Here is a 15,283-nt window from a genome sequence, read left to right as displayed (position 1 = left end):
GTCTTTTACAGCGCATCTCATGTGTGCCGTCAGAATTTGTTTATTTGGATCATTCACGGCGTGCATCTTATGTGTGCTATAAATTTAGTTATCTATTAACGGCGTGCCGTAAATGAGTTATTTTACTTGTCTTTTACAACTCACTTTTCTAGCGTGCCGTAAATGAGTTATAAAATATTAATTTTTTTATATTAAAGTATATTAAAAAAAGTTATTAAAAACACAAAAACAAAAAAGAGGGATCTGATTTCAAATTGAAATCCCTCAGCTCGTTTTCCCCTCGAAGTAAAATCCTCCAAAACCTTGAGCTCAGGACCAAAAGAAGAAGGCGCGAACCAGTTTCTCTCTCTCTCTCTCTCTCTCTCGGTAATCACTAGGTTTTCTCTCCTGCATTTTGTTGATTCACCTTTTCATTTCGAATTCCAGCTCGTTTTGAATTTCTTGTTGATTTTGCGGTTCGATTAGGGTTTGATTGTGTGGAATGCTTGGTGAACTAAGTGAAGGCCAAGTTATGGCTTCGAGTTTTGGTTTTCGGTTTCTGTTTTGTTGTTAATTGAGGAAATTTAAGCTGAAAATTCATTTTCAAGTTGAAGTTGTTTTTGAGTGTGATGAAATTCATATATGTGGTTAATCTCCAACCCCAATATCTCATCAACAAGGTAACCACGCTCGTTCACAATCTGAGTTTTGTAGCTTTTGTTGGTTTTTCCGGGTTAGCAAGTTGTGCATACCTGCTGTTTGATAAAAGTCCTGAGAGAGATGACAAAAATTTATTTGCATCGGTGATTTTGCTCTCTGACTTTCGCAGTTTGTATGCGAAAAGAGTGGTTCCGAAAATTCATTATCAGGATAGCTAATCCTATGAGACGTGTTTGCGGATAATGTCGAGGTTTCATTATCTCAACTTGTGATTCCATAGCAATGTGATGGGGACTTGTGTCAGCTGTAAAGTTAGTTGCTTCATTGCTCTAATTTTAATAATGTTTTGTAAAGTTAGTTGCTTCATTGCTATACTTTTAATAATGTTTTGTATTCAGGGGAAATTGGCTGCTGCTGTGACGAAAAAAAGGGGTCAGAGGAGCCACTTGGACTTTTCTTCACACTCTTGCTGCTCAGGTAACGGAAATGGTTTATATAATTTAGTATCCTATAAGTTCTGATATTTGAAGTTTGTGTCTTGAGCTTTCTTGATTAGCACCCAGTACCTCGTATAATTGCCGCATAATGTTGTCCTATAGCCTATAGCTATTGGCCAGTCTACGTCACAGAAATATCTTCAATAGTGGTCTCAATGAGTCGTACTATTAATGTGTAAACTAGCTATTAGTGTATAGTGGTTAACAAATAATTATTAGTCATTTGGTTGAATACATAATTGGCAGTGGTGTAGTGTCAGATTGAGGTGCTAGAGCAGGGTCTGAGGTTGAATGTAGTGAATTTCGTCTCTATTGATTGTGATTGTAGGGTTAATTTTATATGCAAGGCATATATAATCAAGTATCCTAATAACTTGTAGCAACATCCACAATGGTGAATTGAGGGCTGGTTCTGGTCAATTAGTATAGGACCTGATGCTGGGTTTCCAAGCATTAGATTGTAGCAATGATGTTGAAAAAGAGGAGAGTTTTTAACCCCTATGTCATGATGTCTGTATACTGATCCGTAGAGGATATATTGAAGTTGAGTTACCCTTTTACAGCTTTCTTTATAGTAAAATAATGAGCATCAAATTCCATATATTTTACTCTGAAAATTTGTATTGTGTTTGAGACTAAATCAGAGCTGTGATTAGAAGAGAATGCTGAAGAAAAAACTCAAAAACATGTCGGAGCTTGTTTTTCAGCATCTTTGAGATTTTTGAAATCAGTGGCCTTCCTTAGCTTAAGTACTGATGCACGCTCACAAAATAACATCTCAGATGGCAAAAGTCCCAAAGTGATAGCTCTTGGTGATATGAACTGGTAGCCTTCTATAGTTTTGGCTATAATTGTGGACTCATAAACTTATCCTGCTCTTATCTGTCCTGTCCAGGTGCTAGTTTTTTCTGTAGTTCTCAATCTAAATGACTCCAGAACCTACAGTGTTGCAAAGTCCTTGAACTTTTTGTTTATAATTCAGTACGTGCTGAGGGTTCTTCAAACCTGCTCCTTGTTAACACTGATTATAAGGGCTTCTGGCATCCTTGCTGAATCTGCATGGGCTAATCTCTCTTTCTTTATGCTGGCGAGTGGCGACTCATGTAAGTTTCATAACCATTTGTATTCAGTCACCTTTCTCTTATACATTTTAAATTTGGCAACAAAGCTGATATTAGATAGTAGATATACAACCATGCACACTTTAAATATGATATCAAAGGTCGCATGCATAACCTAAGAAACTTCAGGAAGCTCAACTTGAGAAACATAGTTTACACTCCAGAATCACTTTTTGATTTTATTGAGATACCCATGTGGTCTCTGATAGTGCTCAGATGATTAGTGTGAGCTTCAGATGCTTTTATATTTTGCTAAAGTTAGACAGAAGCTCTATATTTATGTTCTCAGTTGTGGAAGAAAGCAACCCATGTGCATTAATACATGGCCTGTTAAATACATCAAGGTAAATTCGGCTGTCCATTGAGGTACATTAATACATCTTTAGATGGTCTTACAGAATAGCTGGTGTAGTAGATTAGGTTCAAGGGTTCATTTGCCATACTAGAAGGCTCGTTTTGATGTTCCAGGGATGATGAAAATTAGTCCATTGTTATAAATCTTGCATCCCAAATTAAGATGAGAATGTGAAGTTGTTGTAGAGCTGCCCTTTTGAGCTGTTTGAAGAAATTTCTTGTTGAAAAGTAGGTTAAGATTATACGAGCTCTTACTTCACAATAATGTCTCAATTTCATAGACTTTCTGAAGTTCATAGATTTTCGGCTGCCCTTTTTACCTGCTAAGAGTAAATCATATGAATTCAGGGACCATTTAGTTTTCTCTTAAGAGTTCCTTTGCTTGTCTTGTTTTTCTACTATTTCTTTTCCTATAAATATTAAATTGTATGTTTACATGGTGCAATGGTAAATCTGCAAGTTACTTTGCTCTTTCCTGTAGGTGAATAGCTTAGTGTTCAGTTACTTTGCTCTTTGAACTGATTGAAGGGCCAACTTCACTGATGCTTGTCATTGCTTGTTTTTGTAGGCTCTATGATATACGACTTCATTATGAGAAATGGTTGGCATGGGGCATCATATCAAGCTATAGTCAGCCTCTTCAAGTACTCATGTAATCAATCTAAAGACAATTCTAATCTAGCTAGTATGTTCTATATTTGAAAACTAGTTTAATTATACTATGATTTTATAATATTTATTTAATTGATATAATAAACTATATGAATGTTTTTGTTTACTATGTTGAATGAAATGGTTTAATTAAAAGTATTGTTTATTAGAAGTGTGAATGAAGACATCTTTTACAACACGCAAAATGGTCATTTACGACAAGCAAAACAGCCATTTAAGACGAGCAAAATGGTATTTTACGACACGCAAAATGGTTTTTTTATGACACAATAAAAGTTGTAAAACATCTTTCACGGCGCACAAAAGAGTGTTTTACGATGCCCAAAAAATGTCTTTTACGGCGCACATTACGTGTGTCACAAGAGAAATTTGTCTTTTACGACATGCTTCTTTGTGCCGTAAAATTGTCTGTGCGCCGTAAAAGACCAATTTTGTTGTAGTGTATTACCTTCCAAAAAGCAGATTTACCTTCTGTGCCTCATGAATCAATACAATACTCGCATTTCATCTGCAACAATTGGAATTTCTTACGTTCAACAATTGCTATCTCTATCACAAACTACAGCTAACAGGTCAATTCACTACTAGGAGTATATTCAAAGTAATAAAACTAATTTCAGAATCATTGACAATCACCTAAGCCTCCTCCTCTTAGAAGTTCTGGTTTTCCTTCGAACATTTGTTACCTTGCTTATTTTCACACGTCTCGAGCTTTTTAGTCTTTGAGATCTGCCCGTAACGCGAACAGACATACTCCTAGACTTTAACCTTACATGACGATGATGGTGGCTGCGAGTGCCATGCCTACTCGAACGGTTAACAGAGCTCTGCACCCTATCTTTTCTTCTCCTGCTGAGTGACTTTCGCTTTCTACTAACATTAAGATTACGATAATTGTCCCACAACTCATTATCCCCACTTGAACTGTAGCCTTGTTCAATGTCTCGAAATTGGTGGTGGCGGAGATGGCGTCGGCGACGACGGTTTACCCTCTTAGTGTTCCTCAACTTGTACCACACGAAACTACAAATATCATGTAGCGCAAACCAATATGTCTCACATGCAGCCCAGCACATTTTACAGAGGCTTTTTCCAATGCATTGGAAGATCCCCAACTTGAACACTAAATAGAAGAATAGTAATGCTGAAAAAAAGAGAAGATATTAAGAAACACATCAACCATTCTCCAAACGAAGCTAATATCAGTGACACTTCCAAGGCTAATCCAAAAAACCAAAACATCATAGTGAAAAATAAGATAAACCCAAGGAGCCGATATTTACTTATGTAACAAAGGACCAGGATCATCAGCAGTTTCAACAGATTGGAGACGCATAGATGCTCAATGAAACAAACCAAATCCCAAGGTCCTGAACACTCCCTGCAGAATCAAACATTTCATACTAATATTAGTACAACCGCTAGAAACAAAACCTAGCTATTTTATATAAATGGAGACGGAAAGTACTTTCACATCGGTGCATCAACACAACAATGGAGATGCATCCGATGGAACATATGTGCATAAAACTGGGAAGGCGCAACATGCCATCACATCTTCTCTAGTTGGATATGATCATATGAATACATGAAAGCTAGAAATGAAGAAATTTCATATCAATGGCGATGTCACTTAAAATCAATTGCATCAATACAACAAACTAATATGAGATAACATGCGTCGAGTGTAAAGAAGTAGGACTTACTGGCATGATCCATCAAACATAGTCTTAAATGGAGACAAAAATGTTTTTTCAAGCAGGTCGCCGAGCCCATCCGTAGCTTTACTGATGACAATCCCCATTGCAAGAGGAAGTTCTTAACACTGTGTTTACTGCAGCCAATTCCTTCCCAAATGTCAATCGCTCTGCAAAAGAAGTCGAAGTCTCTTCCCTGTTAATATTATTAACCTACTGTTTTCCTGTGCAATATACTAGATAGTAAGACTAGAAATACCAAATACAGATGCCAATGTTTATGTTTTTATATGCAAACGGAGAAAAGATAAAGATCACAAAACCAATAGCCATGTTGGTCAGAGAAAGTGATGATACGAACTAATTATAAAATCCTTATGCAGAAGGAGACCACGATTTATCATTCAAGGCACTTGAGTCATTCGAAAGTGATAAGACCAATCAAATGATCCTTTTAGGCTGAACCCAAGATTTTTCATGGAATGATCATCTGAGTTCCTCTCAGTTTTACGGTTTCTCTTTCCTTCTTTCTTTCATGGTTTGTTAAAACCAAAAACTAAAAAGGAAGAAGAAGATCTATCTCTCTGTACGTGTTTACCCCTAAAGCATTTTGAAAGAAAGATGGAACAAGACCTATCAAAGAAATCATGGTACTGACCTGCGAACACTTGATATAATTGAATCAAGATATAATTGAATGATGAAAAGCCAAGAACAAGGATTTCAGTATTTGCCCGCGTCAAATTGAAAGAAATAATGAGAAAGTGAGAAACGGTTAACGGTCGAACTGGGCCAACAGGTCGGACTTGGGATCCCGTAGTTTTTAAATTTTTTTTTATGACCACAAGTTTTTTTTTTCTTTTATCTTTTTTTTTCCCGTGAAAAGATCAATGAAATTTCCAGTTTGTAATTTTACTTTGAGAAATTTTAAATACACACCCCTAATCACTTAATACACATCCCTATTATTTTATATTTCAAATTAGATTTTGTAGGTAGGTTAAATGACCAAAACAGACATCTATGCATTAGAAGAAAAAAAAATAGTCATATTTTTCTTATATTATTCTATTTATGTATAGATAATTAGATAAACACAAAAAATTTCTATACATAGCTTTCCAATTTAATACAAGAATAAAGTTAGAAACTATCTAATTTAATTTTTCCTTAAATAAATTGTAATTAAATGAGGTTAGAAACCATAATATTTAGAATTTCAAAATCAATGGCATTAAATATTTTTAAAACATATCACTTTACTCCCATTTTTTAGTTAACTTCCTTCTTTGTTCTAAGAGTTATGATTAATCAATTTATTTTCTAATATAAAACATCACAGGTGAAAAAAATTTGTAATTGTTAATTTGTTTGCTCCCTCTAATGACAACTTTTTTGTTTCGCTACTATGGAGAAACTACTGATATAGTTTTGGTTGAATGTTCAACTCATAATTTTATACTTGATTAACATGGTGTTTGGTGGATGTGAGCTCAAATAACAAAAAACCTATTTATATGCATCTATTTAAAGTGAACAATAATAAATCTTTATGTATTTTTTAATAACAAACACAAGTAATCAATATGGTCATTTACAAAACGTCAATATAATAGAATATACTAATCGCATTAAATAATAACCCTAATATAGTAAAAAAGTAGGATATTTCATGATTTTTTAGATTAAGGATATTTTAGGTACTTTGGGTTGTGTATTTAGTAAAATATTAGAATGAGAAATTAAATGGGTGGTGTATTAAGCATGGAGTGTGTATTAAGTAATTAAGGGTGTGTATTTAAAAATTCTCTTTTACTTTTCGTATAAAAAGAAAAAATATCACTGAAACATTACAGCTATACATTGAGCATTACAACAAAAGTGAATCAGAACTCTGACTAAATATGAGGTTTATTATTTACAATCTAAATCTAGGAGCAACTCTCCCTTCACTTCATTGCTGTGTAAGCGAAGGAGATGTGACGAGCATATTTTCACCACTCATAAACTCAAGAGCGAATTCTTCATCGTTTTTAGCCAACATATCCTTTAAGCTACACGTGATATTTTTTCCCTTTAGCACCAAGTACCTTGGTTTTATCTTCTTTTCTAATGAATAACTGAAGTATCTCGGATAGTCCACCACTTCAGTTATTGGCTTCTCCATGGTGTTTAAGAGGAACTCAAGCTTTGGTCGCAAAACCTCTTCGATGCTGTACCCAAGTAAAGGAGAAAATCTGCGGACCATGAACGCAATATCCCTCTGTGACAGCCCTTTCTTCATCAGGTACTTCACCCTGCACACCAAATACCCCACACCAGTATATAAGATTACACAGAATTTGACTTACATTTTGATCTGCCCCCCTGAAAACTCGACTTTTCTATCATATAGTTACATACTGCTAGGTTTATTGGAGTACAGTGCACTTTGGAATTCGTGAAAGAAATTTAAATTCAAAACTCTATCATTCTTGCCCTTCCAATATGCAATCTAAGCAAATTGTGCATGTGGCAAACATGAGCTAGGAAGTTATAATTATCAATTGCTTAAATCAAAATTTGATTCCAATACACACTTGAGTCAAGACATCGTGTACTTGCTGGAAATCAGAATCATTTGGTTTATCATATAAAACATTTTTCAATCATATCAGTCCCTTGAAATTGAAATGGCAGGAAAAGTACAATTGTATTGTCTACCACGACAATGATTTTGAGTTGAAGGTAAGGGTCCAGTTATTCACAAAGAACAAGAGAATTTTATATTAACTGACCGCAAATATTAAAGGAAAAGAGCATTACCGAGGAAGCAAAGTTCTGTCAGTGTCAGACACAAGAAGCTCCGGGTACTTTTTGATAACCCGAGGAAGGTGAACTTTTGAAACACCAATACTTGCAAGGAAATCCAGCTTTCTCTTAAGTGTTCTCTCAATGCTGGCAGCAAATATTTCAGGACAGCGACCAAGTATGGTCCCAACAGTTTCTTTATCAAATCCTAGACCTTCCATGAATGAAACTACCTGCATAAAGCAGTAAAGACGATTAAGATGAACTCAAGAAACTTTCACACATGTACATGGTTTGCAAATCCTTCACAGAAACACTGTAAAGTCTGCAGATGTTGTGCTTTGGATGAGACTCATAAGTCTCTACTGCGGGATCAACTTGAAATGATGGTAATTTGATTGGACAGGGTATGTTATGACATATATACTACAAGCAGAAGTTGCAATTTAGGATTTGCTTACTCAATTCTTCACCATTTATGTGAAAATTTGAATAAACTAAAAAGTTACCCACCTGAAGAAATTCTTTAGGTTTCCGTAATAGTAGCTGAGGACTTCTAGAGATCACCTGACCCAACTTCTTGTTTGCAATACCCAATTCATCAATCTGTTCAACCATCACTTTTAGAGTGCTAGTCGAACAACCCAAGATATGAGGCCAGCTTCGGATTGCGCAGCCAACATTCGCTTTTGGGACCTGTCATGAATCATAAATCCTCATTGGTTAATTTAACCAAATATTAATCATCATTTGTTTTGGAAATACTAGGCCAGCAGTGCAAAACTATAATTGGAGACTACCTTTTCTAAATCAAAGAAAGAAAGAACCTCCTTGAAGTTCTCGTGAATGCTTGTAGATAGAATCCATGGATATTTAATCAACATTCTGCCAACATCTTTATCCTCCAGACCAAACTGCAAAACAATACATAAAGGAATGCTCAACAGAGTAGAAAATGTATCTCCATGATGTCATGAAATCCATTCTTGGTCAATATCACGAAGATGACAATGTTTAACTCTATCCTCACAATACTATTAACATATATAGAAGCAAAGAATAAGAGACAATGTAATCTGCGTAGTAGCTCATGAAATTTCAAAATTCCAAAAGTTGACAATATGTCCAAGCTAGGGAAGAGGAAGCTAGAACAACACAATCATATAGCGAGAGAGAGATCACATGTTTTAGAGTATACTACTGCAGAAAACAAGGTGACTTTTGCATTCCATTTTTATGCTATGGTAAACAACTGAAGGGTGTAGGAAAGCATTAAAGTTAAGTACAAGAGTGCAACAGCACAATGGAGTACAAAAATCACCTCCCCTGCAGATAAACCAGATCTTGATGACTGCATGTTAGAAGTTATATACAGTACAAATGTTTCGTGCATAGATTAGAGAGAAACATAAACACAATACTGTACCTCTTTAAAAGCACGCACTCTCGCTGTAATGACTTTAATGTTGCAAAATATAACCGGTGGAAATAACAAAAATATGGTTCTCATGCTTTCTCTGCGGACTCCCATATTTTCAAGATATTCAACCACAGGGGTCATGTGACGCTCCAAGGACAACAATAGAAGCCGTGGAAATGATTCAATCAAATAACGAAAAGTAGCATCTTCCGAACCCAACATGTCCAGACCTCCACGCCTAGCCGCAATCTATAGCATAAAATGAATGAAATCATCAAAATACACAAATGTACACAGAAAATGAATCTCTAAATAACGAAAAAAATAAAATTAACTTGCAGCTTTACATTCAACGTTTATAAGAGTTGCAACAGACATACCAGACCTTTTCAAAGAAGGATAAGGTTAGTTGCAGGTCTTCATCAATAGGAATTGATAGGTGCATCATCATACGACGAGCATTTTTTCCAATGAGTCCCCCATCATTACTGCCAGAAAAGAATATTTCCTTCACATACTTAACCTATAAGCCAAATGCAAAATAAGAGACAATTCTGCAACAGATCTTAAGAATAGTTTGAATTCTACATTCATACAAGATAGGGAATCAATACCAAGTGCCTCACCCTTGTCCCTTTCATAAGATGGCCATTTTTACAGCGTTCTAGTTCATCTTCATTATGGAAATCAAAATTCACAAATACTATCTTAAGGATTTTGATGTGCTATGCCAAAAAAGAACAGCAAAGCTTGTAACATCATCTTATATGCCATTTGTCTCCTATGCTTTCTCATAAGCAGTACTCTCACCAGCTCATAACATGAATTGAAGAAACCACAATGAATGTTAACAATGCAGGCCTTTGTAAATTAAAGGAAAAGGGTTGCCGTTTTATTTTATATCCATCCCATTAAATCCCTGGGTAAAATCTACAACTATATTTGTATAGTGCAGGACTGGCCATAGTGAGTGACAGTAAGAGAACAGTGTCAAAACTGGAGGATATGTCATCACTGAATAGTGGATATCATAGGTAACTCTAGCCTTCCTCTGCCTTCTATAGCAAGAATGTTTCTTCACCACTCTCCATCCTCTTAATCCAAGTACGCACAGAAAATTTATCGTAGAATAGGATATCATAAGACCTATCATCTCTTACCAGGGCAAATCCCCATGAATGCTTAGTGTCCATACAGTTACTAATTACTAAAAGTCCTATATCCCATCAATTTTAGCCATTACAATTTATCAAAACTTGTCCAAATAACAAATTTCTATTACACAAGCCAAGCATTCAATAAGAAATGTAACACTTAAACAAAGTAACTACTAGCACACCATCATCTAAACCAACTTCCATTAAACAATTTTCTCACAAATGGTCAACTAAAATATTCGAAAAAAGAGAGAAGAAGATAGAAATGCAACTCCCTTACCTTGTCAATGAGCCCAGGTAGTGTCTCTGCCGACGAATGCCTTGCAATATTCATAGCCGAAGATAGACCCAACCCAACCACACTCTCCAAAAACGCAACCTTGCCATTGTCACCTTTCTCCTTAGCCAAATACTTGACCTTCTCTTTAAACCCAACCAACTGCTCTCTCCACACCCCAAGCTCATCCAACTCCTGGACCCCATCCACCAACACCCGCATATATCTAGGCGAATTTGAAGAAACAAAGATTGCTTCCTCCTCAGAAACCCCAAGTTCTTGAAGAAACTCCAAGATAGCTTCTTGGGCAGCCAAGACTTGCTCCGATTGGTGGTCCGGCGGGGGCGCAGGGCTGCTGGGTGGTGCGGCGAGAAGGGGATGGTGAAGGTGGAGATGGGTTTTGGAGGGGGTGTGGAAAAATGGGTTCTTGGGGTTTTGGGTAAGGTGGAGTCTGAGAGTTAATGTGGGGTTTGGGAAGAAGGATGGGGTTCTGGGTGGGTTTAGGGATGAGGATAAGTTGATAGTTAAGGTGAGAGTTGTGGGGATTGAGAGGAATTTGGGGGAGGACATAATTGGAGGTGTGATACTCAATACATTGAGAAAGATGAAGTCTTTCTTAAACCCTATAAATGTGTTGTGAATGGGATACGGTGTTAAACCCTGAAAACCCAAACTGAGCTATAGCCAGTGTGAGGGGAAGCAAGGAGACAAGAAACAAATAAAATTGCTCCCTCTTTGAATAATTTTATTTTGTGTGTTTTTGGTAGTGAAGTTTTTATTTTTGGACAAAATTTTGGTACTGAAGTTGGGGGGTACCAGAAAATTATTATTTAACAGATCGGACTCATTGGAGTAAAGTACTAAAAATAAAACATTAAGATAAAAAAATACATGAAAATGGTTTTTCGATGAGTATATTTGGACGAACAAGTTTTGTGAAATTTAAGGATGCCGTCTTTTGAGGAAATAGCGGACTATAGTAAATATTTTTAATGTTAAAAAAATATAAAAAATAGTAAGCATTTTCTGTCAATCTAATCATTTCACCCACAAAACCATGTGTACAAATGAATCTCAACGTCCAGTGTGTTTGTTATGTGTTGCTTACATTATCATCCTTCTCAGTGAAAGCTTTTGTATAATATGAGAACAAGTTTTTTGAAATTTAAGGATGCCGTCTTTTGAGGAAATAGCGGGCTATATAAATATTTTTAATGTTAAAAAAAAAAAAAAGTAAGCATTTTTTGTCAATCTAATCATTTCACCCACAAAACTATGTGTAAAAATGAATCTCAACGTCCAGTGTGTTTGTTATGTGTTGCTTACATTATCATCCTTCTCAGTGAAAGTTTTTGTATAATATGACATTAAAAACTAAAAAAGAGATGTTAAACAGCGACAAGCGTGACATGTATCCCACTATTGTACCGATATTGTGCAAACTTAACCACCCAATAAGTGTTGGGTTTTAATCACAAAAGGCATCGATACAATTGGGTTAGATCCATCCACTTATAAGTTATATTTTATTTGTTACTTTTCCAATGTGAGATATTTTCTCTCCAACACGTCCCCTCACGTGCAACCTAGCTCTAGGTATGCACGTGGAATTAATTGACAAACCCGATTCCACATTGGAAATCGGGTCACAAGTTCCACATTAGAGACTTGACCAATCACATAACAATCCAAGGCCCACATCAGACACTTGACAATAAATCAATCGGAAACTTCCGATGGCCAATTTAATGAACCCAAACTAGGTCCATGATTGGAGAGGAGATTGGTGAATCAATTAATGAATGAACTCATATCCGGGTCCATGATGATGACTTATTGAAGAGAGACCGGCTCTGATACCATGTTAAACAACGACAAGCGTGGCCCGTAGCCCACCATTGTACAGATATTGTCCCAACTTAACCACCCGATAAGTGTTGAGTTTTAATCACAAAAGGCCTCGATATAATTGGATAAGATCCACTTACTTATAAGTTATATTTTATTTGTCACTTTTCCAATATGAGATATTTCCTCTCCAACAAGAGATACATTCGGTGTCTTAGAGACTATCAAATTACTCGTAGCATTCCTGTCCAAAGGCTGTGCGCGTTTAGACATGTGTTTTTTCAGTGGACTCAAAGTCCTCCAGTATGGATGCCTTCTAGTTATGGCCATGCCACCAACTCTTCGCTGGAGTATTGCTTGATTAAATAAAATTTGAGCCATATGGTATCTTTATCTTGTGGACTCGAAGTCTGCTTGATCCCCTGTATAGTTGGATGCCAATTTCTTTTTGGTTATGGCTGTGCCAGCATCTTCAAACACTTATACCAATTCTTGGCTCGAGTTTTGCTTGGTAAGATACTTGAGCTATATGGTACCTTCCGTCTACAATACTTCTACTTCACAATATTCATGGTCCATCACTTTGTCGATGAGATTTCACCTTGTAGACTGAGTTACATGCACAAATTACACCAAAGGTACTTGTTTCTTACTTTCAAAAACTGCATAAAAGATACTTGCTTCTAATACATTCACAAACAGCACACTAGGTACTTCTACAACTCTACAAAGTAGAGCCCAATATCCACACAACGTAACCTAAAAAAGCTAATTGCATAAAAACACTACAGACCATTTCGTAGTGGTGAAAGGAAACATATTTACAATGGAAACAAAAAGGGGGCACTCGAGCAGTGGGTTTTCAAACCCAAGTGCCTTTCAGAAGAGGAGTAGTAGATGCAGTCTCCCCAAAAGTCTTGATCAAATCAGAACACGATTCATCAGCTTCCACCTCCTCAGTTTGAAGCTCTAACCCCAACTCCTCCTCTATATGATCCGAAGCCGATATGAGCAAGAATTCACAACCTTCGTAGTTCAAAAAGTCTGGTGGATCAGCCGGGTGGAACCGTAGCTTCCCGAATTGGCCTTGTAAGTGAGCAGGAAACACTGCCCTGCGCTTGCTCTGCATCCCTCTGTACTGTGAAGTACTGCTGCCATGTTGCTCTGGGTTCTTTATTTGAATATGAAATGAGCCTTCATGCTTAATGTTTAGTGACTCCTGAGGCTTATTGCACTCGTCTTCAGGTGGAAACTCAAGCTTGTAGATCAAATGAGTGTGGGGTTTCTTCTTTCCCTCTTTATGCCTGAGAATGCGATAAATGCCTTCTCCAAGTGCCCTTGCTGCTGTTGTATGTCTGTGTCCTCTGGTTTTAGTATCATGCTCCTCTGTTATAGAAAGATTATGATTAATATTGTTACTCGTAACATATTACAAATCGAACTTACTCTTGCCATGTGTGTACATTAAGTTGATTGTTACATAGTTGTTTGGTCAAGATTGCAGTATTGCAATATTTAAACAATTAATGGTGTGTTAATATCTCATTTGTTCATTATTTATAGGAGGAAACAGATTGTTCAAATCGGACACTACTACCCAAGACAAATTTGGGTACCGAATGATGGAACACAGCCAACTCGGACACTTGTCATCACATCAATTTTTTCTTTCTTGGTTATCTAACATCATTTGGGTCAGCAAATTTGGTTGAGTCTCGCATTTCCTATTAGACTGGTGGTGATCGAAGTCTAACCAATCCTAAACCTAATTCCTTTTCTCATCCTCTTTCCCAACTACAATCCTAACACATTACTTCAATGAAAATTGTATGAAGGCAAAATACATACCTCCTTGCAGGGAAGACTTGACATCATCTATATTTGTGGTGACCAACTCCACAAAGCCCCAATAAGGTCTACTCTTCTTGCTTGGATCAGGAAGGCTTTTCCTTCCCATCACTATGAACCTCAGCAATGGTTGCTTCTCAATGTTCACCTCCTGCTTCCCATGTCCACCTTCACCTTCACTACCACCAGAACCTCCTTCATCCCCAGAATCTGATCCCTTCCTCTTTGCCCCTTCCTTTCCTGAATCTGGGTCTTGCTTCTCTTCGATTGATCTCTCACCAGACTCTGGCCTCAAAACTATGTAAAAACGTTGCACATCGTCTGGACTGTGAGCCTCTTCTTTGTTCACCTTTGGCCTGTAAAAGAAGAATATTTCCCCCCTCTCCTGCAAATCCAAGAGTGATTGGTGATTCATAAAAACTTTTACTATGTCTTTAAATATATTTCCTATTAAACAGGGAAAGAAATTACCTGGATTTCAACTTGGACATCCTCAGTTTTGGTCTTGAATACTTCTTGGCCTTGTCCCATTGTTCCTTTTGCGTTGCTTCTGAACTCTCTAGGTTAAGATAGAACGTTGTAGGGTGACTAGGGTCCTTCTAGTTGAAAAGAAAGTGAAAAGTACGTGAATCGGTTACTTTGAGTTTTTATATAGAAATATAAATGATGAACATAATTGATACTTCCACTAGACACGTGTCCGGAAAAGATGACACATCCACCCCTTTTGAAAGTGCCACGTTTTAAATTTCTTCAGTTCACCGCAAAGGGGATTTTATCTGAACAACTCGAAGTATTTAATCCGAGTTATCAGTAAACAGCTCTAAAAAGGAGGAACTTATCACTTATCTATAGAATAAGGCAGTCCCGGTATGAAACGAGGTGAGAGGCGAAATATTAGAAAGACATTCTTAACTCTTCATAAGAAATCTATCTATTATGTTTCAAATATAGAAAAAAGAA

At 36.6% G+C, this 15,283-nt stretch overlaps 3 protein-coding genes and 1 long non-coding RNA gene across 4 annotated transcripts; 1 reads left to right on the top strand and 3 right to left on the bottom strand.

The window, feature by feature from the left end:
* The first annotated feature begins 229 nt into the window (after nt 1-229).
* LOC121051846 lies at nt 230-3,377 on the top strand. The gene is made up of 4 exons (XR_005807186.1): nt 230-366; nt 1,038-1,116; nt 2,032-2,239; nt 3,180-3,377. It is a non-coding gene; the product is annotated as an uncharacterized LOC121051846 (long non-coding RNA).
* Nucleotides 3,378-3,891: 514 nt separating this feature from the next.
* On the bottom strand, nt 3,892-5,131 carry LOC112185865. Its single transcript, XM_024324185.2, has 3 exons — nt 4,990-5,131; nt 4,567-4,664; nt 3,892-4,427 (listed from the first exon to the last, which is right to left on the bottom strand). Exons 1-3 carry the CDS (start codon nt 5,085-5,087, stop codon nt 3,916-3,918), a joined length of 708 nt encoding a protein of 235 aa, XP_024179953.1. The 5' UTR covers nt 5,088-5,131; the 3' UTR covers nt 3,892-3,915.
* Nucleotides 5,132-6,787: 1,656 nt separating this feature from the next.
* On the bottom strand, nt 6,788-11,335 carry LOC112188848 (transcription termination factor MTERF2, chloroplastic). Its single transcript, XM_024328076.2, has 7 exons — nt 10,628-11,335; nt 9,576-9,713; nt 9,197-9,439; nt 8,571-8,684; nt 8,284-8,466; nt 7,786-8,003; nt 6,788-7,277 (listed from the first exon to the last, which is right to left on the bottom strand). The coding sequence occupies exons 1-7, from the start codon at nt 11,192-11,194 to the stop codon at nt 6,935-6,937; spliced, it is 1,806 nt and encodes a 601-aa protein (XP_024183844.1). The 5' UTR covers nt 11,195-11,335; the 3' UTR covers nt 6,788-6,934.
* A 1,776-nt stretch (nt 11,336-13,111) lies between these two features.
* On the bottom strand, nt 13,112-14,936 carry LOC112189645. Its single transcript, XM_024328992.2, has 3 exons — nt 14,792-14,936; nt 14,321-14,705; nt 13,112-13,858 (listed from the first exon to the last, which is right to left on the bottom strand). The coding sequence occupies exons 1-3, from the start codon at nt 14,849-14,851 to the stop codon at nt 13,335-13,337; spliced, it is 969 nt and encodes a 322-aa protein (XP_024184760.1). The 5' UTR covers nt 14,852-14,936; the 3' UTR covers nt 13,112-13,334.
* Between the last annotated feature and the right edge of the window lie 347 nt (nt 14,937-15,283).

Source organism: Rosa chinensis, chromosome 2, assembly GCF_002994745.2.
Source record: "Rosa chinensis cultivar Old Blush chromosome 2, RchiOBHm-V2, whole genome shotgun sequence".
Classification (NCBI taxonomy): Eukaryota; Viridiplantae; Streptophyta; class Magnoliopsida; order Rosales; family Rosaceae; genus Rosa; species Rosa chinensis.
This window is presented reverse-complemented; position numbering and strand designations above follow the sequence as displayed.

Coding starts and splice junctions, on each gene's coding strand:
- LOC112185865 (XM_024324185.2), bottom strand. CDS start 5,087: ATGGGGATTGTCATCAGTAAAGCTACGGATGGGCTCGGCGACCTGCTT. Junction 4,665..4,989: donor ATGTTTGATGGATCATGCCA/GTAAGTCCTACT, acceptor TTGATTCTGCAG/GGAGTGTTCAGGACCTTGGG. Junction 4,428..4,566: donor CCTGGTCCTTTGTTACATAA/GTAAATATCGGC, acceptor TCTTTTTTTCAG/CATTACTATTCTTCTATTTA.
- LOC112188848 (XM_024328076.2), bottom strand. CDS start 11,194: ATGTCCTCCCCCAAATTCCTCTCAATCCCCACAACTCTCACCTTAACT. Junction 8,467..8,570: donor CTTTCTTTGATTTAGAAAAG/GTAGTCTCCAAT, acceptor GATTCATGACAG/GTCCCAAAAGCGAATGTTGG. Junction 8,004..8,283: donor AACCTAAAGAATTTCTTCAG/GTGGGTAACTTT, acceptor TGCTTTATGCAG/GTAGTTTCATTCATGGAAGG.
- LOC112189645 (XM_024328992.2), bottom strand. CDS start 14,851: ATGGGACAAGGCCAAGAAGTATTCAAGACCAAAACTGAGGATGTCCAA. Junction 14,706..14,791: donor ATGTCCAAGTTGAAATCCAG/GTAATTTCTTTC, acceptor TTGGATTTGCAG/GAGAGGGGGGAAATATTCTT. Junction 13,859..14,320: donor CAAGTCTTCCCTGCAAGGAG/GTATGTATTTTG, acceptor TTTCTATAACAG/AGGAGCATGATACTAAAACC.